At 43.4% G+C, this 26,332-nt stretch overlaps 2 protein-coding genes across 2 annotated transcripts in view; both read left to right on the forward strand.

The window, feature by feature from the left end:
• The window catches only part of LOC309564402 (uncharacterized protein), an 880,901-nt gene that overhangs the window by 162,196 nt on the left and 692,373 nt on the right, over positions 1-26,332 (forward strand).
• Positions 1-26,332, forward strand: part of LOC309563410 (uncharacterized protein) — a gene marked incomplete at its 3' end in the record, with an annotated part of 173,873 nt that overhangs the window by 40,873 nt on the left and 106,668 nt on the right. The window contains exons 8-10 of the mRNA XM_082267804.1: positions 3,472-4,167; positions 4,336-5,595; positions 17,203-17,795. Coding sequence (XP_082123930.1) covers positions 3,472-4,167; positions 4,336-5,595; positions 17,203-17,795 — 2,549 coding nt within the window. The remainder of the gene's footprint in view (positions 1-3,471; positions 4,168-4,335; positions 5,596-17,202; positions 17,796-26,332) is intronic.

Raw genomic sequence — 26,332 nt, forward strand, 5'->3', positions numbered from 1 at the left:
TCCTCAATATAACGTCATGTTCCCAACAAATGAGATTGAGATTCTGTACAACATATGAAAGGTCCATCTCCATTCCTCAATATAACTTCATGTTCCTAACAAATGAGGAGGATATACTGTACACCATATGAAAGGGCCATCTCCATTCCTCAATATAACGTCATGTTCCCAACAAATCAGGTGAAGATACTGTACACCATATGAAAGGTCCATCTCCATTCCTCAGTATAATGTCATGTTCCCAACAAATGAGGAGGAGACACTGTACACTATATAAAAGGGCCATCTTCATTCCTCAATATAACGTCATGTTTCCAACAAATGAGGAGGAGATACTGTACACCATATTAAAGGTCCATCTCCATTCCTCAGTATAATGTCATGTTCCCATCAAATGAGATTAGATTCTGTACACCATATGAAAGGTCCATCTCCATTCCTCAATATAATGTCATATAACATCATGTTGCCAACAAATGAGGTGAAGATACTGTACACCATATGAAAGGTCCATCTTCATTCCTCAATATAATGTCATATAACATCATGTTTCCAACAAATGAGGAGGAGATACTGTACACCATATTAAAGGTCCATCTCCATTCCTCAGTATAATGTCATGTTCCCATCAAATGAGATTGAGATTATGTACACCATATGAAAGGTCTATCTCCATTCCTAAATATAACGTCATGTTTCCAACAAATGAGGAGGAGATACTGTACACCAAATGAAAGGTCCATCTCCATTCCTCAATATAACTTCATGTTCCTAACAAATGAGGAGGATATACTGTACACCATAAGAAAGGGCCATCTCCATCCCTCAATATAACATCATGTTGCCAACAAATGAGGAGAAGATACTGTACACCATATGAAAGGTCCATCTCCATTCCTCAATATAACGTCATGTTCCCAACAAATGAGGAGGAGATACTGTACAACATAGGAAAGGTCCATCTCCATTCCTTGATATAACAAGGTCATTAATGCATAATGTTCTATAATCAGTTTTGATGTATTGTATGTAATCTGATTCATTAATGTTTTCATATACAAACCCGATTCCAAAAAAGTTGGGACGCTGTACAAATTGTGAATAAAAACAGAATGCAATGATGTGGAAGTTTAAAATTTCAATATTTTATTCAAAATACAACATAGATGACATATCAAATGTTTAAACTTGTATCATTTTAAGGGAAAAATAAGTTGATTTTAAATTTCATGACATCAACACATCTCAAAAAAGTTGAGACAAGGCCATGTTTACCACTGTGTGGCCTCCCCTCTTCTTTTTAGTCTGCAAACGTCTGGGGACTGAGGAGACAAGTTGCTCAAGTTTAGGAATAGGAATGTTGTCCCATTCTTGTCTAATACAGGCTTCTAGTTGCTCAACTGTCTTAGGTCTTCTTTGTCGCGTCTTCCTCTTTATGATGTGCCAAATGTTTTCTATGGGTGAAAGGTCTGGACTGCAGGCTGGCCATTTCAGTACCCGGATCCTTCTTCTACGCAGCCATGATGTTGTAATTGATGCAGTATGTGGTCTGGCATTGTCATGTTGGAAAATGCAAGGTCTTCCCTGAAAGAGACGACGTCTGGATGGGAGCATATGTTGTTCTAGAACTTGGATATACCTTTCAGCATTGATGGTGCCTTTCCAGATGTGTAAGCTGCCCATGCCACACGCACTCATGCAACCCCATACCATCAGAGATGCAGGCTTCTGAATGGAGCGCTGATAACAACTTGGGTTGTCCTTGTCCTCTTTAGTCCGGATGACATGGCGTCCCAGTTTTCCACAAAGAACTTCAAATTTTGATTGGTCTGACCACAGAACAGTTCTCCACTTTGCCACAGACCATTATAAATGAGCCTTGACCCAGAGAAAATGCCTGCGCTTCTGGATCATGTTTAGATATGGCTTCTTTTTTGGCCTATCGAGTTTTAGACGGCAACGGCGAATGGCACGGTGGATTGTGTTCACCGACAAAAGTATTCCAGAGCCCATGTTGTGATTTCCATTACAGTAGCATTCCTGTATGTGATGCAGTGCCGTCTAAGGTCCCTTTCACACACACGGTCCGTTCAGTTCATCAGTTCAGTAACGTCAAAATGTATCAGTTTCCATCCGTTTTTCATCCATTTTTCATCCGTTTTTCATCCGTTGTCATCCGTTTTTCATCCGTTGTCAACCGTTTTTCATCCGTTGTCATCCGTTTTTCGTCCGATCCGTTTTTTTTAACGGATGAAAAATAGGGCATTCATCCGTTCAAAAAAACGGACATTGACGGAAGCGGATGAAAACGGATGTTAACTGATGATCATCTGTTGTCATCCGTTTTTACATAGAGATACATTGATGTCCGTTTTTCACCCTTCAACGGATGGATGAAAAACGGACAAATGGACAGCATGTGTGAAAGGGGCCTAAGGGCCCGAAGATCATGGGCATCCAGTATGGTTTTCCGGCCTTGACCCTTACGCACAGAGATTGTTCCAGATTGTCTGAATCTTTGGATGATATTATGCACTGTAGATGATGATAACTCTAAACTATTTCAAATTTTTCTCTAAGAAACCCCTTTCTGATATTGCTCCACTATTTTTTGCCGTAGCATTGGGGGAATTGGTGATCCTCTGCCCATCTTGACTTCTGAGAGACACTGCCACTCTGAGAGGCTCTTTTTATACCCAATCATGTTGCCAATTGACCTAATAGGTTGCAAATTGGTCCTCCAGCTGTTCCTTATATGTACATTTCACTTTTCCGGCCTCTTATGGCACTTTTCCACTGCAAGTACCGGCTCGGCTCTACTGGGCCCTGCTTGGCCCGGTTTGCTTTTCCACTGCTGGTACCGCATGCTACGGTGTTGGAACGGTTCGGTGCGGTACGGTATGGTTTAAGTTAAGTGGGTGGGATAACAACGGGGTGGGTGGGATTCTCTGACCAATCAGTGGCTAGTAGTGACTGCATGCAAAGGATTGTGGGATATGGTACCGGGTATGGTACCTCTTGGATCCACAATCGAGGTGGTACTGTTTTTGAGAGCCGTACCGTTCGGTTCCATGCAGTGGAAAAGCGCCGCCGTACCGTACCGAACCATTCCTACACCATACCAGGCGGTACCAGCAGTGGAAAAGCACAAAAGCGAGCCGAACCGTTCAGGTTCCATGCAGTGGAAAAGCGCCATTATTGCTACCTGTCCAAACTTTTTTAGAATGTGTAGCTTTCATGAAATCCAAAATGAGCCAATATTTGGCATGCCACTTCAAAATGTCTCACTTTCAACATTTGATATGTTATCTATATTATATTGTGAATAATATATAGGTTTATGAGATTTGTAGAATTAGTCCATTCCTTTTTTACTCACAATTTGTACAGTGTCCCAACTTTTTTGGAGTTGGGTTTGTATAATTGGTGACTGTAAAATTTGAACTTTTGTTGAATTTTGCTTTCTAACAGGTGGACACCATGCCAGGAATATCTCGGAGGGAAACCCTATTGTATCTCTAGGTTACAATGCAAAACCTAAAGCCCAACATTCTCCAGAAGTAAATCAAATTATACACCACAGACCACACCATGTGGAGACATCAATGGATCCCTCCAATCCTGAGGAATCTTCTGACCAATCACATACTGTTACTCCAGATATCCATCTCCATTCTCACAGTGCAGATTCATCAACACCTCCATCTATACCCAAGGAGTCTTCTCTAATCCACGAAGGATTTCCCACAGGAGAGAGGTCGTTATCTTGTTTGGAGTGCAAGAAATATTTTAAGACAAAATCAAAACTTCTTCTACATCTTAAAACTCACATCGTTGTGAAATTTTCATGTCCAGAGTGCGGGAAATCTTTCACTGAGGAAAGCAAACTTCTTACACACCAGAGAAGTCACAAGGGTAAAAATACAAATTCGTGCTCAGAGTGCGGGAAAGGCTTCAGTAGGAAAGCAAACCTCGTTATACACCAAAGAAGTCACACTGGTGAACGTCCTTATTCTTGTTTAGAGTGCGGAAAAGGTTTCTCTCACAGAGGAAACCTTCTTAGGCACCAGAGAATTCACACAGGTGAGCGTCCCTTTTCATGTTCAGAGTGTGGGAAATGTTTCACTCAAAAAACAGGCCTTTTTCAACACCAGAGGGGTCACACTGGTGAGCATCAATTTTCTTGTTTAGAATGTGGGAAATGTTTTACTTACAGAGAAAGCCTTCTTACTCACCAGAGAATTCACACAGACGAACGTCCTTATTCATGTTCAGAGTGCGGGAAATGTTTCAATGGGAAGGTAAATTTTCAAATACATCTGAGAAGTCACACAGGTGAACGTCCTTTTTCATGTTCAGAGTGCGGGAAATGTTTCTCTCAGAAAAGAGTCCTCCTATTACACCAAAGAATTCACACGGGTGAGCGTCCGTTTTCTTGTTCCGAGTGTGGGAAATGTTTCACTCAAAAAAAAAACCTTCTTACGCACCAGAGATGTCACACAGGGGAGCGTCCGTATTCCTGTTCAGAGTGCGGGAAATGTTTCACTAGAAAAGCAAATCTTATTCTACACCAGAGAAGTCACACGGGTGAGCGTCCCTATTCATGTTCGGACTGCGGAAAAGGTTTCTCTCAGAAACAAAACCTTCTTATACACCAGAGAAGTCATACAGCTGATCGTCCTCATTCGTGTTCAGAGTGCGGGAAGTGTTTCAATGTCAAAGCACAACTTCTTCAACACCAGAGAATTCACACAGGTGAGCGTCTATATTCATGTTCAGAATGTGAAAAATGCTTTTCTGATAAGAAAAGTTTTCTTATACACCAGAAAAGTCACACGGGAGAGCATTCGTATTCATGTGCAGAGTGTGGGAAATGTTTCACTGACAAAGGAAAACTTCTTAGACACCAGAGAACTCACATGGATGAACATCTTTATTCCTGTTCAGAATGTGGGGAAAGTTTCACTGCCAAACAAAGCCTCCATATCCACCAGAGAAGTCACACAGGAGAGCGTCCTTTTTTGTGTTCAGAGTGTGGGAAATGCTTTACTAGAAAAGCATACCTCCTTAAACACCAGAGAACTCACACTGTTGTGCGTCCTTATCCGTGTTCAGAGTGCGGGAAATGTTTCCCTGTCAAAGGAAGCCTCCTTAGACACCAGAGAATTCACACGGGCGAGCGTCCTTATCCATGTTCAGAGTGCGGGAAATCTTACACTTTCCGAGGAAGTCTCCTTCTACACCAGAGAATTCACACGGGCGAGCGTCCTCATTCTTGTTCCGAGTGCGGGAAACTTTACGCTCAGAAAGGAGATCTTATTAAACACCAGAGAAGTCACACAGGTGAACGTCCATTTTCATGTTCAGAGTGCGGAAAAAGCTTTGCTACCAAACCGTGCCTCCTTAGACACCAGAGAAGTCACACAGGCGAACGTCCATTTTCGTGCGCTGAGTGCGGGAAACGTTTCATTGCCAAAGGAAAGCTTCTTATACACCAGAGGACTCACACAGGGGAGCGTCCGTTTTCATGTGCAGAGTGCGGGAAAGGTTTCACTGTCAAAGGAAACCTTCTTAAGCACCAGAAAATTCACACGGGTGTGCACTGATATTCAAAGTGTGGAAAATGTTTCACTGCAAAAGAAAAAACACTTACACACCAGAGAAGTCACACTGGAGAGCATCCTCAATTCATGTTCACGATGTGGGAAACCTTCAGAAAGGGAACCTCCTTGCATACAAGGGAGCGTCTTTATTCGTTTTCTTTGTGCGGGAAAGGTTTCACTCACCCCCCGGAGTCAATACTTTGTAGAATCTTTCCCTGCAATTACAGCTGCAAGCATTTTTGGGGATGTCTCTACCAGCTTTGCACATCTAGAGAGGGACGTTTTTGCCCATTCTTCTTTCCAAAATATCTCAAGCTCTGTCAGATTGGATAGAGAGCGTCTGTGAACAGCAATTTTCAAGTCTTGCCACAGATTCTCAATTGGATTTAGGTCTGGACTGTGACTTGGCCATTCTAACACATGAATATGCTTTGATGTAAACCATTCCATTGTAGCTCTGGCTGGATGTTTAGGGTCGTTGTCCTGCTGGAAGGTGAACCTCTGCCCAGTCTCAAGTCTTTTGAAGACTCTAAAGGGGTTTTCTTCTGTTTTTGGCTCCATCCATCTTCCCATCAACTCTGACCAGCTTCCCTGTCCCTGCTGAAGAAAAAGCATCCCCACAACATAATGCTGCCACCACCATGTTTCACAGTGGAGATGGTGTGTTCAGGGTGATGTGCAGTGTTGATTTTCCGCCACACATAGCGTTTTGCTTTTGGGCCAAAAAGTTCAATTTTGGTTCCCCCCCCCCCGAGTTAATACTTTGTAGAACCGCCTCTCCCTGCAATTACAGCTGCAAGTCTTTTTGGGGATGTCTCTACCAGCTTTGCACATCTAGAGAGGGACATTTTTGCCCATTCTTCGCAAAATATCTCAAGCTCTGTCAGATTGGATGGAGAGCATCTGTGAACAGCAATTTTCAAGTCTTGCCACGGATTCTCAATAGGATTTAGGTCTGGACTTTGACTGGGCCATTCTAACACATTATTATGCTTTGATCTTAACCAGGGGTCTTCAAACTATGGCCCTCCAGTTGTTTGGGAACTACAATTCCCATCATGCCTAGTCATGTCTGTAAATGTCATAAAAAAAATAAAAAATAAAACTTTATTTCGATTGTAAATAACTTTGCAATGCTTTGTACCGGAATTGTAATTTTAATTATTATTTTTTTTAAATAATTTTTATTCTGATTCAAAGAATTTAAAGTGTACAGTACAGAGCCTATTGGGCACACCCAGGCTTGCAGGGCATAACAAAAAAAAAAAAAACAGTGGAAAACAAAACCAAAAGTACGCTCGGACCACAAGACGAGCAATTCACAGTATTCATAGATTAAAAGTGAGGGTGGAAAAACTATGAAGGGAGGGATCACATACATCGCATTCCCTATAGATCAGGGGTCTCCAAACTGGGACCCTGGGATGCGGGCCTTTTGCTTGCCTTTATCTGGCCCTTGAGCCATTATTCCCACCAATGACCCCAGCAATGGGGCATAATTCCTGCCACTAACGCCAACAATGGGGCATAATTCCTGCCACTAACACCAGCAATGGGGCATAATTCCTGCCACTGACACCAGCAATGGGGCATAATTCCCACCACTGACACCAGCAATGGGGCATAATTCCTGCCACTGACACCAGCAATGGGGCATAATTCCTGCCACTGACACCAGCAATGGGGCATAATTCCTGCCACTGACACCAGCAATGGGGCATAATTCCCGCCACTGACACCAGCAATGGGGCATAATTCCTGCCACTGACACCAGCAATGGGGCATAATTCCTGCCACTGACACCAGCAATGGGGCATAATTCCCACCACTGACACCAGCAATGGGGCATAATTCCTGCCACTGACACCAGCAACGGGGCATAATTCCTGCCACTGACACCAGCAATGGGGCATAATTCCTGCCACTGACGCCAGCAATGGGGCATAATTCCCACCACTGACACCAGCAATGGGGCATAATTCCCACCACTGACACCAGCAATGGGGCATAATTCCCACCACTGACACTAGCAATGGGGCATAATTCCCACCACTGACACCAGCAATGGGGCATAATTCCTGCCACTAACACCAACAATGGGGCATAATTCCTGCCACTGACACCAGCAATGGGGCATAATTCCTGCCACTGACACCAGCAATGGGGCATAATTCCCACCACTGACACCAGCAATGGGGCATAATTCCCACCACTGACACCAGCAATGGGGCATAATTCCTACCACTGACACCAGCAATGGGGCATAATTCCCACCACTGACACCAGCAATAGGGCATAATTCCCGCCACTAACGCCAGCAATGGGGCATAATTCCTGCCACTAACGCCAGCAATGGGGCATAATTCCTGCCACTAACGCCAGCAATGGGGCATTCCTTCCAATGACATCAACTATTTCTCCGCCTAATACCAAAGATTGGGCATTGTTTATTCCCACTGGTCACATAAAGTCTGAAGGACAGCCAACTGACCCTTTCTTTATAGAGTTTGTAGACCCCTGCTGTAGATCATCATCAAACTGAACTGAAGTCTGCACAGAAGGCAAACAAGGAAGACACCTACACACCGACACCACAGGAGGTACACTATCATAGAGGTCAATCGGGTGTAGCGGAGTCACTGTTTGTAGATGGGGGAATTCATCCATATATCTTATACCAGGGCTTGGAATCTAGGAGCCAGCTAAAAAAGTTAGGAGCCAGTTTTTTTTTCACGCATGCTGAATGGCCGGCTTCTTTCGGACCGGCTGCCATAAGCACAGTCCCAATGGCGGGCAGTTTTTAATGAACCAGCTGATGTTGCCCGGCATTCGACCTGTGTGCTTCTTGTGAGAGATATTAAAGGAACACTCCAACCACCATGACCACTTCAGTGATTTGAAGTGGTCATGGTGGTAGGAGTCGGAAACACTGCACTTGCTGGGATATTTACAGTTATGTGCTTGGGGCTAGTTGCACCCCTAGCACATGTGACTTACTGCTGGCGGGTACTTCTGGCTGGTACTGCTGGCGGGTACTTCTGGCTGGTACTGCTGGTGGGTACTGCTGGCTGGTACTGCTGGTGTGTACTGTTGGCTGGTACTGCTGTGGGTACTGCTGATGGCTACCTACTGCTGGAAGGTACTGCTGGCTTGTACTGCTGACTGATACTGCTGGCTGGTACTGCTAGCTGGTACTGCTATGGGTACTACTGTGGGGAAATGCTGGCTCCTGAGACACATGACAGACAATGAGAGTATGAGGAGCGGCGCTGGTGGGTACTGTTGGCTGGTACTGCTGGTAGGTACTGCTGTGGGTATTGCTGATGGCTACCTACTGCTGGCAGGTACTGCTGGTGGGTAATGCTGATTGATACGGCTGGCTGGTACTGCTGGTGGGTACTGCTAGCTGGTACTGCTATGGGTACTACTGTGGGGAAATGCTGGCTCCTGAGACACATGACAGACAATGGAGAGTATGAGGAGCGGCGCTGGAGGAAGCATGCAGAGCCGATGCTTCCTGTTATCTCTCCTCTCACAGGTGGAGTGCGTTTGGTATCACTCCGCCTGTGAAAGGATGGAGCTGGAACTACACAGGAAGCATCGGCTCCGTTCTGTCACAGTTGACAGACACCGTTCTGTCTCCAGACATCCCAAGTCTCCTGCGAGGTGCGGGAGTCCCCTGCATGTAGGCACAGCGCTTGCGGGTGTCAGGGAGCCGCATACGGGAGACTCCCACACCTCGCAGGAGACTTGGGATGTCAGTCTATCCATAGTAGACACCAACTGTGAAAAAGAGCATTCCCACATTTCCTCCCAGTCCTCCTCGTCCAGCTCTGGAAGGTCAGAGAGCTACTTAGGTCTAAGGGACTTAAGACCAGGATAAATGGAGGGGAGTAACTCCTTGTAGATGGTGGATAGGGGCTTAATCATGGACTCATCCCTAAGAAGATTTTCAAGGGCTGAGGTGAATAGAGCAACCTGTTGGTTGTCAATATGTGTTTGGAAGGCATGTCTAAGCTGAAGATACCTAAATACACTATATTATCAAAAGTATTGGGACGCCTGCATTTACACGCACATGAACATTAATGGCATCCCAGTCTAAAGCCCCGTACACACGCAACGATTATCGTCCGGCTTTTGTCCAAGTTGTGTTTTTTGGTTGGAATGTGCCTAGACTGCACACGAATTTTCTCGGCCAACAAAATTCTACTTCAGAAGTGATGTCATGTGTTGGTTAGTTTTCTTTGTGTTTTTTCTTCACTGAGCTGATGCCCAGACTTGCTCATCAGATTTTTCCCTGTCGAAATCTGTACTGACTGCACGAAAATCGGCTGTTATGTTGACGGCCAACAAAAATTTTATAGTTTGCACGCCAGATTTTTTTCGGCCGAAAAGTCGGAGTTGATTGTCGGAAGCATCATACTAACAAGCCGAAAATCGGCAGATTGGACGTTGGCCGAAAATTCCCTGCCAATTTTCGACGCGTGTGTACGGGGCTTTAGTCCGTAGGGTTCAATATTGAGTTGGCCCACCCTTTGCAGCTATAACAGTTTAAACTCTTCTGGGAAAAAAAACTGAGAAAACAGGCGCCTCTGGAGTAAAACTGTGAAAGATTAAATGTTGCAGGATACATTAAAAACTCACATAGAAGTAGTGGAATCAGACACACTCGATGTCCAGTGTATGAGGTCTGCTATAGGCCGCCTTGTTGGTTTTGTAACGCCGCTCGTGTCACGGTCCAGTCCGGCAGGAAGTGAAGATGGTATGGAGAGACGAATCTGAGGGCTGGACTGCAGGGTGAGCCGCAGCGTCTTCCGTGTATGTGTCACTGGCGTGCTTGCGGCGCGTTTCAGAGCATGCGCACTGTGGTAAGCTACCAGTGTGTGCTCGTTTTTCAAGCTCTTCCACATGGAAAACAAGGGTAGTCTCCAAGACTACTCTATGGACATTACTCAGTCTTAACATGCCCTTTGCTTGCGTCACTATATATATTTTTCAACTCTTCTGGGAAGGCTGTCCACAATGTTTAGGAGTGTGTCTATGGGAATGTTTGACCATTCTTCCAGAAGCACATTTGTGAGGTCAGGCACTGATGTGGACGAGAAGGCCTGGCTCGCAGTCTCCACTAATTCATCCCAAAGGTGTTCTATCGGGTTGAGGTCCATAAAGACATGGATGAGCGAGTTTGGGGTGAAGGCACTTGACTGGCCTGCACCTGACCCAATAGAACACCTCCTGCTGCTGTCAATCAAATCAAATCCAGTAACACGAGAGCAGGGGGGGGGGGCGGGGCAGGGCCCTGCTGTCCGTGTCATTGGACGTAGCAGCAGGACTCAGGAGCACGCCCGCATGGGTGCCCCTATGGAAAGCGGCTCTCCATGGGGGCACCCGATGAAGAGGAGGAGCCAGAAGCAACGCCGGGGCACCCCAAAAGAAGAGGATCGAGGCTGCTCTGTGCAAAACCTTTACACATAGCAGGTAAGTAAAACATGCTTTTTATTTTAAAGAAAAAACAAACAAACCTTTAACCACTTCTGGACCAGAAGGATTTACCCCCTTAATGACCAGGCCATTTTTTGCAATACGGTACTGTGTTATTTAACGAACAATTATGCGGTCGTGCAACACTGTACCCAAATAAAACTGATGTCCTTTTTTTCCCACAAATAGAGATTTATTTTGGTGGTATTTGATCACCTGTGCGATTTTTATTTTTTGCACTATAAACAAAAAAATGGGGACAATTCTGAAAAAACAAAACAAAAAAAAAAAACAATATTTTTTTACTTTCTGCAATTAACATTCCCAACAAAAAAAAAAATTATAAATCAAATATTTTCATCCTTCTAGTCCAAATTGTATTCTGCTACATATTTTTAGTAAAAAAAATCCCAATAAGCGTATTTTGATTGGTTTGCGCAAAAGCTATCACGTCTACAAACTAGGTGAAAGATTTATGTCATATTTTGTTTTTTTTTTGCTAATAATGGCGGTGATCTGAGAATTTTAGTGGGACTGCGACATTGCGGCGGACAGATCTGACCCCTAACTGACATTTGTGGGGGGACCAGTGACATTACTACAGTAATCAGTGCTAAAAAATATGCACTGTGACTGTACTGACACTGGCAGGGAAGGGGTTAACACCAGGGGCGATCAAAGGGTTAAATGTATGGCTAGGGCAGTGATGGCGAACTTTGGCACCCCAGATGTTTTGGAACTACATTCCCCATGTTGCTCATGCACTCTGCACTGTAGTTGAGCATCATGGGAAATGTAGTTCCAAAACATCTGGGGTGCGAAGGTTCGCCATCACTGGCCTAGGGGGTGTTTAGTAACTGTGAGGGGGATGGGCTTATGGAATCAACACAGAGACCTGTGTTCCTAAATAGGAGGAACACATGAGCGCTGCATTGATTGCTGCCAGAACAACGGTCTGCCATGTTTAGAACGGCAGACTGCTGTTCTGTCTCCCCGGGGAGTGATCGCGGATGCCCGGTGGCCCCGCAGATCAGCTTCCCCTCTTGCGAATCACTGCGCGCGCGCCCTTATGATCGCTCCCGAGGATCGACGAATAGTTACAGAGATTCGCACAGCTGAGCCACCTTGCCGCAGTAGATCTGCGGCTGGTGGTCGGCAAGAGGTTAAAGTAACGCAGCGCGTACTGCAAAGACTGGCCCAGTCATGAAGGGGAAATAATCTTCCGGAGCTGAAATGGTTAAACCGCCTATGCCATACAAAATCACTCAATTTTTTCCCGGAATGTTCACCATAAGCGTGTTGTAAAAGAGCAAAAGTTTCACTCGCACTTTTGCACATTTTCACGCAACATTTGACGATAATCCACCCTTCACGATTCCTGTCACTCATTTTCCACCAACAGCACAACGCACGCGCGTGTTATTTCTTCTACTACTCCGTAAAGACCGAGTCCCCTGGTCTGCGACCCAGGAGAGTGAAAGTTAGAACACGTTTGAACACAGTGCGAGTATTCGAGTGCAAACAGCTGCATGACTCTCCCCCAAAATGCTACACCGTGGGCATTTCAGAATATTAAAAAAAATAAATTGCAAAAAAATAAATAAATGGCCATCTGAGGTGAAAAATAGAGAAGGGCCTGGCAGCGAAAGGATTAAAGTACACACATAGTTGTCTAAGAATTTTAAATTGGTAAGAAACAGGTTTGCTTTCTTCAAATTTTTTTTTCAATCAAAAGTTCTATTAGATTGATTTAACATACATTGAAGGCATAATAAATGTTACAAATGATGTATAAAACATGACATAGGATCACAGTGAGGAAAAACATCCGCTGCGGTTCAAATCCTCACTACAACGTGAAGATTTTACTTATTCTGACTGAAATCTACAGACAGGAAGTGATGTATTCCCAGACAGGAAGTTCCGGGTCAGATGTGAGTCGGGAGGAAGTAATGAGGAGACATTGCTTGAACTGGCAGAAGAGGAGGTAATAAGATATTATTTTATATTTACACCCAGTAACCCCCCCCCCCCCGTCATGTCCGTCCTCTTCCTCCAATGGACCTTTATAGTCACTGTGATGTCTTTTATCCCCAACAGATGTTGTACACATATATAGAGTGTAGTATAATTTACATGGATACATCCTAAATATAGAGACATTTATCCAACTGTCCTTCCAGAGCCTCTGCTTTATAGACCGGATATATCCTAAATATAGAACCATTTATCCAACTGTCCACCAAGAGCCTCTGGTTTATAGACCAGATACATCTTAAATATAGAACCATTTATACAACTCTCTGTCCATACATCCTACATATAGAGCCATTTATCCAACTGTCTATCCCGAGCCTCTGGTTTATAGACCTGATACATCCTAAATATAGAGCCATTTATCCAAATGTCCATCCAGAGCCTCTGGTTTATAGACCGGATACATCCTAAATATAGAACCATTTATCCAACTGTACATCCAGAGCCTCTGGATTATAGACCGGATACATCCTAAATATAGAACCATTTATCCAACTGTCCATCCAGAGCCTCTGGATTATAGACCGGATACATCCTAAATATAGAACCATTTATCCAACTGTCCATCCAGAGCCTCTGGTTTATAGCAGTTACTACCTGAAAGATCTACAAATCACAACATGATCTCGTAACAATGGAAGAAGACTCTGCAGATGTTATCTATTCTAGTACAGTCCAGATAATTCTCAGTTTATTATCTGTCTACAGAGAAGAGAGTCCCATATAGATAACATGACCCCCTCAGAGAGGATGGAGGAGGACCAAAGTCAAATAACTGAGCGGATATTAAACCTCACCCTGGAGATCATCTACCTGTTGAACGGAGAGGTGAGGAGGATTCTAGGAGGTCACAAGACAACGATCTATTAAAAAAAAACACAGACCTGACCAGAGAGGTGAGAAGGGTTTTGGAAATATTTACTTTTATTTTATAGTTAGCATCTCTTTGTACACAGGGTTATAAAGTAGTGAAGAAGAGACGCAGTGAACCATTGAGCAGTCTCCATGTATCGCCTCAACCTCCATCTTTAACACAGGGGGAGAAAAATAAGCAGAAAATTCTGGAAATCACCCAGAAGATCATTGATCTGCTGACAGGAGAGGTGAGCGGTGCTGGGAATTCTGGGACATTATCCAGTAACAGACAAGGGATGTGTCTGGATGGTGACTGTATCATTGTGTGTGTCAGGTTCCTATAAGGTGTCAGGATGTCACTGTCTATTTCTCCATGGAGGAGTGGGAGTATATAGAAGGACACAAGGATCTCTACAAGGACGTCATGATGGAGAATCAGCCGCCCCTCACATCACCGGGTAAGAGGAGACTTTATTGTAAAGGAGAGAGCAGTACGGAGGATCCACCTAGATCCCCCATCATCTGATAAACACATAGAAACAATGTATTCAGTCAGTGTGTGTGTTTCCTACAGATGGATCCAGTAATGGGAACCCACCAGAGAGATGTCCCCGTCCTCTGTATTCCCGGGATTCCACACAGGAAGGTCACACCATCCCTCAGGTAGATGGACCCAGTAATGGGAACCCACCAGAGAGATGTCCCCATCCTCTGCATTCCTGGGATTCCACACAAGAAGATCACACCATTCTTCACCATGAGCAGGTAGATGACTATAACTCAAGAGTGACTCCAGCAGTGTTGGGGGTAACTAGTTACAAAGTAACTAGTTACAGTAACTACATTACTTTTTTTGGTAACTAAGTAAAGTAACTAGTTACAATACTAATATTGGTAACTACACTACTTTACTAGGCTATAGGAACGTGCTTTCCTGCGTTACCCAAGTCGTGCGATACAATCGTTATTTCAAAGAATAGAGAGGGATGAAGTTTATGACTTTTTGTTGCACTTTATGTTTTATTCTGTTTTTTCAGGTTTTGTTCTCATGTTTCCCAAAGCCTGTGTTTATACAATAAACTCTATGCAGAAAGAGAGTCATGTATCTTCTTCTACACGGTCAATTAAGAAAGAGGAAAGTAAAGTAATAAGTAGTGAAGTTACTTTTCAAATGCAGTAACTAGTAAAGTAATCTCATTACAATTTACAGAAGTAACTAGTAACTAGTTACATTTTTTGAGTAACTACCCCAACACTGGACTCCAGACTGTATGAGTTTATATCCATCGATGTAGCCTGGTGGTCCTCACACTTTGTTTATTTATTATTCTGTTGGTTTAGTACCAAGAACAGATATATATGAAAGTTGAGGTTAAAGAGGATGAAGAGGAGGTTGGGCTGATGGCGAAAATTAAACAGAAGGATTTTTCTCTATATATCAGCAAAGGTAAGTAACACTAAATAAAGTAAATAAGTAATGAACACTAAATACAGAAACTGCTCCAGTATATAGATTGATGATTGAGGATGTGCAGAATTTTACGCTGTCAAGTTAATAGATCTCTAAAAAAATATAATGATGGGAAATCAGCTGCCCCTAATATCACCTGGAAAGAGGAGACTTTATTGTAAAGGAGAGAGCAGTATGGAGGCCCCACTTAGATAGACTTCACATGCAGAAACTAAAGCTTTTTTTAATTCCTCAATTTAACTCCATGTTCTTCCATATTGAGGAGGAACTACTGTATACCACATGAAATGTCAGTCTGTGTTCCTCAATATAACGTCATGTTCCCAACAAATGAGGAGGAGATACTGTACACCATATGAAAGGTCCATCTCCATTCCTCAATATAACGTCATGTTCCCAACAAATGAGGAGGAGATACTGTACACCATATGAAAGGTCCATCTCCATTCATCAATATAACGTCATGTTCCCGACAAATGAGGAGGAGATACTGTACACCATATGAAAGATCCATCTCCATTCCTCAATATAACGTCATGTTCCCAACAAATGAGGAGGAGATACTGTACACCATATGAAAGGTCCATCTCCATTCCTCAATATAACGTCATGTTCCCAACAAATGAGGAGGAGATACTGTACACCATATGAAAGGTCCATCTCCATTCCTCAATATAACGTCATGTTCCCAACAAATGAGGAGGAGATACTGTACACCATATGAAAGGTCCATCTCCATTCCTCAATATAACGTCATGTTCCCAACAAATGAGGAGGAGATACTGTACACCATATGAAAGGTCATTCATCAATATAACGTCATCTTCCCAACAAATGAGGAGGAGATACTGTACAACATATATGAAAGGTCCATCTCTATTCCTCAGTATAACAATATCATCAATGTACATTGTTTCTCGGTGTGCTCTAGTAAGTTTGGATGTCTTGTATATTTGTCCGGAGTTGTTAATATTTTCATGTATGACCGATGAAGCCAGAAAGTGAAAATGTTTTTTCTATTATTTGACTTTTGTTTTCTAACAGAAGAAGACCATGTTGGTTGTACCTTGGAGGGAGATCTCATTTCATCTCTAGATTGTAATGCAGAAAATGACATTGCACAATATTCTCCAGGAGTAAACCTTATCTCTCAAAATTTACACCACAGATCCTATTGTTTGGAGAAATTACGTGATCCCTCTATCCCTGAGGAATCTTCTGATCCATCACATACCGTTACGTCAGACCTCTTTATAAAATCTGACGGGGTACATTCATCAACCAATCTGTCCACTCCTAAGGAAACTTCTCAAAGTCATGAAGGAGTTCCCATAGTTGACAGTCCTTTGTCATGCTTGGTGTGCGGGAACTATTTTAAGACCAATTCTGAACTTCGTATACATCTCATATCTCACACCAGTCCGACCTTTTCATGTTCTGAGTGCAGGAAATCTTTCACGGAGGAAAGCAAGCTTCTTATACACCAGAAGATTCACACAAGTGAGCGCCCTTACTTATGTTCAGACTGTGGGAAATGTTTTAAAGAGAAAGGGGAGCTTTTTATACACCAGAAAATTCACACAATTGAGCGTCCTTATTCATGTTTAGAGTGCGGGAAACGTTTTACTATGAAAAAAAATCTTCTTATACATCAGAGAATTCACACAGGCGAGCGCCTGTATCCATGCACAGAGTGTAAGAAACATTTCACTCAGAAAAGAGAGCTTCTTAGACACCAGAAAATTCACACAGGGGAGCGTTCTTATTCATGCTCGGAGTGTGGGAAATGTTTCACTCAGAAGGTTGAGCTTCTTAGGCACCAGAGAATTCACACAGGTGAGCGTCCTTATTCGTGTTCAGAGTGCGGGAAGCGCTTCACTCAGAGGGGACACCTTCGTTCACATAAAATAATTCACACGGGTGAGCGCCCATATTCATGTTCAGATTGCGGGAAATTTTTCACTGTAAAAGGAAACCTTCTTAGACACCAGAAAACTCACACAGGTGAGCGTCCTTATTCATGTTCAGAGTGCGGGAAATGTTTCATTCAAAAAGCAAAACTTAGTGTACACCAGCGAACCCACACTGGCGAGCGGCCTTTTTCATGTCCAGAGTGCGGGAAATGCTTCATTCAGAAAGGAGATGTTCGTCGACACCAAAGAACTCACACTGGTGAACGTCCTTTTTCGTGTTCAGAGTACGGGAAGTGTTTCACTGAAAAAGAAAAACTACTTATGCATCAGCTAATTGACGCAGGCGAGCATCCCTTGTCATGTTTCGAGTGCGGGAAACATTTTATTCAGAAAGAGGATTATTTTGAACATAAGAGAACTCACACAAGATGGGCATCCTTTTCATACTGAGAGTTCGGGAAATGTTTCTTAGGCTGGCCATACACTATACAATTTTCTTATTCAATTTCCTTTAGATTTACCTTAAACTACATAGTGCAAGGGCCTGTCTGACTGCATACAAAGTGAAAGTGTTTAGGTTTGACCCTATATTACATGGTTTTGGTAAATCTAAAGGAAAGTTGAACAAGAAAATTGTATAGTGTATGGCCAGCCTTAGCCTGCTGTGACAGTGCAGTCAGCTGTGAGGGTGTATGTCGCCGAGGATATCTCCAATCCTGGGACCAGGTGTTAGGAATAGCCAGCACACTGATTGTGCAGGTGGATCTGGGTCTTTTAACACAGACAGGACCAGGGTTCTGGGCTCCACCCTCCCAAGGAGTCCTGGCAAGCAAGGGAGAAGTGTGCATGTCTGCACAGTGCAGTCTGACAGAGCAGACGGAGGGCCAAATCCTGTGGGCCTGAGCAGCAAGGAAGCTGTAAAAGGTGAGTGTCAGGAAGGATACAGAGTGTGTACCATACAGGGACACTGTTACAGGGTCAAGAGGACCGAGGTCAAAGCCTGAGGAGCAGTGCTGACCAGAGAGCCAGGTGGCTTGGTATTATTCGCTTATTATTTCTTTACTGCTGTGTAAAGTTGAAACCCCTGCGTGGGAAATCCTGGATGGACTGTTTTCCTTTTCTTTAATAAAAGTGGGCCAACAAGCCCTTAAAAGGCACAACTGGAGTGGACTCAGCTCACTGGTAAGCTCTACATTTAAGCTAAAATAACCCCCAAATGTTACACTGCCTAGCGGTATCCCCGAGCGTGACTCGGGGTGGATTTTCTATGCTGTTATCGGTATCCCCGAGTCACGCTCGGGGTGGATGTGCAGAGCGCGCAGCGGTGTACCTTCTCCTGGCGATCCAGCGATGATCTCCCATTGCTGTGATCGCCAGCCATCTGAGATCCCCGCCGCTCGTCCGTCCTCCGTCGGTGTGATGACTTCCTAGTTCCGTTCCCTGCAGCAGCAATGCTGCATGGGAGCGGAACTAGGGAGGGAAATTCAAACTTTGAATGTTGCACAAAACACAAACACACACATAACATTTATATTATATTATATATATATATATGTGTATGTATGTATGTATATATATATATGTGTGTGTGTGTATGTATGTGTATATATATATATATATATATATATATATATACATACACACACACACACACACACACACACATATATATATATATATATATATATATATATATATATATATATATATACACACACACACACACACATATAGTATGTATAGTACTAAATGTAGTTACATGGTTTTATCCCAGTTGACTTATTCATCTGCTGGTTTCTTATACTGCCCAGACACTTCAGTGGTGAGATCTGCCTCTTACTTTTCCTGGCTCTCTTTTGAACCCATTGAGGTGTCCTCACCTTTCTACAGCATTTTTCGTAACATACGGTGCCTTGAAAAAGTGAATATTCAGTCTGGAAGACAGAGGCAACATGGCTGGTGGAAGACATAGGCAACATGGCTGGTGGAAGACATAGGCAACATGGCTGGTGGAAGACAGAGGCAACATGGCTGGTGGAAGACAGAGGCAACATGGCTGGTGGAAGACAGAGGCAACATGGCTGGTGGAAGACAGAGGCAACATGGCTGGTGGAAGACAGAGGCAACATGGCTGGTGGAAGACAGAGGCAACATGGCTGGTGGAAGACAGAGCCAACATGGCTGGTTATACAGTGCCTTGAAAAAGCATTCACACCCCTTGAAATTTTTCACATTTTGTCATGTGCCAACCAAAAACGTAAATGTATTTTATTGGGATTTTTTACGTGATAGACCAGTGCTGGGGAACCTTGGCACCCCAGATGTTTCGGAACTACATTTCCCATGATGCTCAACTACACTGCAGAGCGCATGAGCATCATGGGAAATGTAGTTCCAAAACATCTGGGGTGTCAAGGTTTGCCATCACTGTGATAGACCAACACAAAGCAAAGTGGCACATCATTGTGAAGTGGAAGGAAAATGATAAATGGTTTTCAAAATGTTTTACAAAACAATATGTGAAAAGTGTGGCGTTTATTTGTATTCAGCCCCCTTTACTCTGATACCCCTAACTAAAATCTATTGGAACCAATTTCCTTCAGAAGTCCCCTAATTAGTAAATAGAGTCCACCTGTATGTAATTTATTCTTAGTATAAATACAGCTGTTCTATGCAGCCCTTCGTTAACAAAGAGAATAATAGTTCACTAAAGAGAACCTTAAGCCTCGTACACACGCAACGAATTTCCGCCGACCGGTCGTCCGTCTTTTGTCCAGAGTCTTGTCTGTTGGTTGGAATGGGCTCTAGACTGCACACGAATTTTCCCGCACGACAGAATTCTACTTCAGAAGTGATGTCATGTGTTGGATTGCTTTGTATGTGTTCTTTCATCTCTGAGCATGCCTAGTCTTGCTCATCAGATTTTTCCCCATCGAAATCTGTACTAATGAGATGAAACTCGGACTTGTTTTGACGGGTCAACAAAAATTTTATAGCCTGCACACCAGGATTTTTTCGCCCAAAAAGTCGGAGTCGGTTGTCGGAAGCATCATATTAACCACCCGAAAATCGGCAGATCGGTCATCGGACGAAAATTCCCGGCCGAATTTCCACTCGTGTGTATGGGCCTTTAATGAGCAAAGAGCATTATGAAGGCCAAGGAACACCCCAGACAAGTCAGGGATAAAGTTGTGGAGAAGTTTAAAGCAGGGTTAGGTTAGAAAAAAAATATCCCAAGCTTTGAGCATCTCACAGAGCGCTGTTCAATCCATCATCCAAAAATGGAAAGAGTATGGCACAACTGCAATCCTACCAAGACATGGCCGTCCACCTAAACTGACCGGCCGGGCAAGGAGAGCATTCATCAGAGAAGCAGCCAAGAGGCCCATGGTAACTCTGGAGGAGCTGCAGAGATCCACAGCTCAGGTTGGAGAATCTGTCCACAGGACAACTATTAGTACTGCACTCCACAAATCTGCCCTTTATGGAAGAGTGGCAAGAAGAAAGCCATTGTTGGGAGAAAGCCATAGGAAGTCCCGTTTGCAGTTTGTGAGAAGCCATGTGGAGGACACATCAAACGTGGAAGAAGGTGCTCTGGTCAGATGAGACAAAAGTTTAACTTTTTGGCCTAAAAGCAAAGTGCTATGTGTGGCGAAAAACGAACACTGCACATCATCCTGAACACACCATCCCCACTGTGAAACATGGTGGTGGCAGCATCATGTTGTGGGGATGCTTTTCTTCAGCAGGGACAGGGAAGCTGGTCAGAGTTGATGGGAAGATGGATGGAGCCAAATACAGGGCAATCTTAGAAGAAAACCTCTTAGAGTCTGCAAAAGACTGGAGACCGGGGCGGCGGTTCACCTTCCAGCAGGACAACGACCCTAAACATACAGCCAGAGCTACAATGGAATGGTTTATATCAAAGCATATTCATGTGTTAGAATGGCCCAGTCAAAGCCCAGACCTAAATCCAATTGAGAATCTGTGGCAAGAATTGAAAATTGCTGTTCACAGACGCTCTCCATCCAATCTGACAGAGCTTGAGCTATTTTGCAGAGAAGAATGGGGAAAAATGTCCCTCACTAGATGTGCAAAGCTGGTAGAGACATCCCCAAAAAGACTTGGCAGCTGTAATTGCAGAGAAAGGCGGTTCTACAAAGTATTGACTATTTGTAAAAAAATGTTGAAAACCATTTATCATTTTCCTTCCACTTCACAATTAAGTGCCACTTTGTGTCGGTCTATCACATAAAATCCCAATAAAATACATTTACGTTTTTGGTTGTAACATAACAAAATGTGGAAAATTTTAGGGGGGTATGAATACTTTTTTCAAGGCACTGTAAAATACATTGAAAATCCGACAGGGAACCTTTAAGCTCCTTGTAATTGCTGTGGTAGGAATTCAGACCCAGGGACGAGAGAACAGACCTCTTACCACCTTTCAAACTCTTTCGACCTCCCGAGCATCTACCAAACCCTTAAGCTGACTATACATGAGTTGAATTCCAAATGAATTTTCTTTCAAAAATCATAATTAGAAATTTCCATTCAAATTTCACAATAATAGTGGGTCGCAGCAACGGACAATTTTCATGCGGCCATCCAATTTGAGCGATCGGGCATTTTGGAAATTTTTTGAAAAACAATCAAATTTCTAATCAATGATGGGAGAATCGTGCAAGAAAAATAATCGAAAAAGAAATGCGCATGTGCTTTGGAAGGAAGGATGTGCTGGAACTGCAAAGAGTCCAGAGAAGGGCAACAAAAATAATTAGGGGAATGGAGGACATCAGCTATGAGGAAAGACTACAAGCACTGAACCTATTCCCTCTGGAGAAGAGACGATTGAGGGGGGATATGATATCAATGTACAAATACTGTACTGGCGACCCTAGCATAAGGAACAAACTATTCAGAGTAAGGGAATACAATAAGACACGTGGCCACTCACTAAAACTAGAGGAAAGGCGGTTTAACCTTAAAGTTCGTAAGGGGTTCTTCACTGTAAGAGCGGTAAGGATGTGGAATTCTCTTCCACAAGCAGTCGTATCAGCAGGGAGCATCGATAGTTTCAAAAAACTATTAGATGGGCACCTTAGAGACCACAACATACAGGGGTATACAATGTACAACATACGGGGGTATACAATGTACAACATACAGGGGTATACAATGTACAACATACAGGGGCATACAATGTACGGTTAACAGCAAACACTCACACACTTCATAGGTTGAACTGGATGGACTGATGTCTTTTTTCAACCTCACTAACTATGTAACTATGACCTGAGCATACTAGAAAAGAATAAAAGAAGATTCCCGGTCACGAAAATTATTTTCTTAAGCAACATGAGATAAAATTGAAGGCTTGGTTGGTCAAATTTTGAAAACAACGATGGCACCATAGGATTACAAAATTTTTGATTTTCGAAAGAAAGTTTGTTCAGAATACGACCCATGTATGGCCTGCATAAGGCTCCATTCACACCTATGCGTACTGCAGCAACACCTGTAGGGCCGCTGATAAGGCAGTACAACCAGTCCTGTTGTACTGGGCCCAGGCCCTATCATCTAAACAGGGGGGGGGCAGGCCCCATCAGCTAAAATGGGGGTCCCAGGGCAGCTTTATTGTTTCATTTCTGCCTAAATTAATAAATGGATTTTACTAGTCCACACCCTCACTCCTACTTGTTTACCAGTGCTTAAATTACATTGTCCTGGGGCCCCATCAGGAGCTGGAAGCAGAGGAGGGACTTTTTTCAATTTTTGAGGTGTAGGCAGATGAAGTCAACGCTACTTTTCCACTAACGGGGGGTAGGAGGAGGCGAGGTTGGGGGGGCCCCCATCAGGAGATCTCTATGGGGCTCTATGATTTCTAACAGTGGCCCTGGACAACTGCTACACTTTTTTAGCGTTTTTTGAGTAGCAGCATTCATCTGAATGTGCCTCCCTCTGCTCCAAAAACACGCCAAATTAGCTCATGTCATTTTGGCACAGAGGGAGGCATGTTTGTCATTGCGATTTTTGATGCAATTTTAACTTGTTTTGTCGCAGCAAATCACATCACATTTGGGGTGCCATTAGGAAATAATGGCATCGCAAATGCGTCCCGTGTTTTGCTGTAATTCTGGAATCGCAAGCAGAATCATGTGATTCCGCCCTTGATTCTAGTATGCTCAGGTGTGAATTGATTCCGCCCTTGATTCTAGTATGCTCAGGTGTGAATTGATTCCGCCCTTGATTCTAGTATGCTCAGGTGTGAATTCATTCCGCCCTTGATTTTAGTACGCTCAGATGTGAATGGAGCCTTACGGATCTCTCTGCTGGTCTGCATTGTCCATCTCACTGTCTATCAATCTGACACCATTCTCCATTCCTGTAGACTATGAAACAAACATTTTTATCAGTAACACCCACAACTCTAGTCATTAGATCCTTCTACTAAAAAAAAAAAAAATTGGCCCTACTGTGTATGTATGTGAGTTAGGGACCTTAGATTGTAAGCTCCTTGAGGGCAGGGACTGGTGTGAATGTGCAATGTATATGTAAAGCGCTGCGTAAATTGACAGCGCTATATAAGTACATGAAATAATAATAATGATGTGGGCAGTCTGTCCATTTTGTTTTGTTTAAAAATGCCTTAGAAGAAGTCATCTAATAAATGGTGAATAGGATGATGTTCCCCTAGCTAATCCTTATATATATTTCACAATGTATATATGTCTAAATCCTACTCAATGCATGCATCACTGCAAAAATACATAACCCCCATTCAGAACTTATCTTACCCAGAAGACCCTTTTGGTTGGTTGCTCTTGATTCTTCATCCTCTCTGCTTTACTGAAGGAGTTGGCTTGTCACGGGTCCACCTAATGGATAACTATTAATAGATTTGAATGTTTTTCCTTTGAAACATGAATATATAAGACTTAAACAAAGCCTTGATTCGATTTTCTCTCAATGGGATATTCTGATTTTGTAAAGTAAATGAAGAAAAAAAATGCTCAACAATGCATAGTTTTCTGTTTCGACTTCCTTCTTTATCAAAACAGTCACTGTTTGGGGGTTCGGGCAGCAGTTGCCTGAATACAATACCTTGAATGAAAAGGAAGGAGCCCCCGGTATCCAAAATAATACCAAGGTTTGTTGTAAGTGTGAGAGGGTCAATATAACGCATTTATGGGGAATTATCCCCTTTTCTTCAGGACTGCTGGTACCTGCTAACAGATGGATGGGCTCCCCTGTTGTTGTACCAGAATTTTTTGTGATGGTAAATGCTGGCTACCACGTGTACAGAATATCCTACATAAATCTGTCTATGCCACGGTGTCCGTCCATCTCATTTAGCACGTACCAGCAGTCCTGAAGAAAGGGGAGGCAATTCCCCCGAAACATGTTGGCTTGATCTGTACGTTCTCACACTTTTATAAACATTTGTATTCTTCCACTTATTATTTCGGACACCAGGCACACCTTCCTTCTCATTCGAGCATTGCTTCTGCTAAAGAGATGGCTCTGTCATACAAGTAAAGTAGCAGCCCAAACCTCCAAAGAGAAATTAGCCCCACCACTTACCCGCGCAACCACCTAATACTTATCAGTAGCTGTTTAGACCAATCCAGCGTGGTTTCTAGCCCAAATTGAATACATTCGTTGGCAGTGGGAATTCCTTCATCCACTTGTGGAGCATAGATGAGGGAATCAAATTCATTTTTTCTCATTCGGCCCACAGGGCTGAACAAGAGAAATCAAGTCATGGATGGCTAGGGTAACTGCTTCCACGAGGAGAGACAAATATTACATACACAGTCCTTAAATACCTGCTTTGTGCACTGGTCCAAATTATTTGGTGGAGGGGGAATTATGGTGTGTGATTGTTTTTCCGGGATTGGGCTCCAGTGAAGGGAACTCTTAAGGAATCAGCAGAGCAAGACATTTTGAACAATTTCATGCTCCCAACTTTTTGGGAACAGTTTGGGGATGTCCCCTTCCTGTTTCAACATGACTGCGCATCAGTGCACAAAGCAAGGTCCATAAAGACATGGATGAGTGAGTTTGGGTTGGAGGAAATTTTCTGGCCTGCAAGAGTCCTGACCTCAACCCCATAGAACACCTTTGGAATGAATTGGGAGCGGAGACTGCGAGCCAGGCCTTCTCATCCAAAAATTGTGCCTGACATCACAAATGCGCTTCTGGAAGAATGGCAAAACATTCCTGTAGACACACTCCTAAACCTTGCAAAATAATTGAAGCTGTTAAAGCTGCAAATGGTGGGACAACTCAATATTGAACCCTATGGACTAAGACTGGCATGCCATTGAAGTTCATGTATGGGTAAAGGCAGGCGTCCCAATACTTTAACAATATAGTTTATCACAAAGAACATGAATTAATGCAGTTGTGTTTTCATTATGATCAGGACTGCTGTTAAAAACCATGGGGCTCCATACAGCCAATGCTTCAGTTATGAATGAACACAGTGTGTGAACAGTACCAATCGCTCATTGTGTACATTCAGGAAAGGAGGGGGCTGGTAAATGTGACTTATTTACTGCACCCTTTCCCCATTCTCTATATTGAAGGATCCTGTTGTGTGTCTGCAACTGCCGGCAGGAAGGAAAATGGGGAGGCCTGGCAATACTGTAGGGGTAGGAAGGGCACACAGGGGGTGTGGTTATGAGTAAGCGAATGTAATTTCGTGAAACGCATCAACCTTTGGTCCTTGTCAGAGATGTTTCAAGTTTTATATGAATCTACAAGTGGTGAATAAATTCAAAGTGTCTTCTTATAGCAGTGCGGTCACTGCTTTTGTGTATATAACACAGGGGGGCCTGGGCAGCAGATGAGGGTGATCGGTGTGGCGGGGGAGGGTGCAATTACTGGAACTGTTCCCTTGTATGGCTCTCTCTGCAGCTTCTGAAAGCCAACGAGAAGGAAAGGAGAAGAAGCCAGCTTTAATC

Source organism: Pelophylax lessonae, assembly GCF_965119305.1.
Source record: "Pelophylax lessonae genome assembly, chromosome: 9".
NCBI classification, from domain to species: domain Eukaryota; kingdom Metazoa; phylum Chordata; class Amphibia; order Anura; family Ranidae; genus Pelophylax; species Pelophylax lessonae.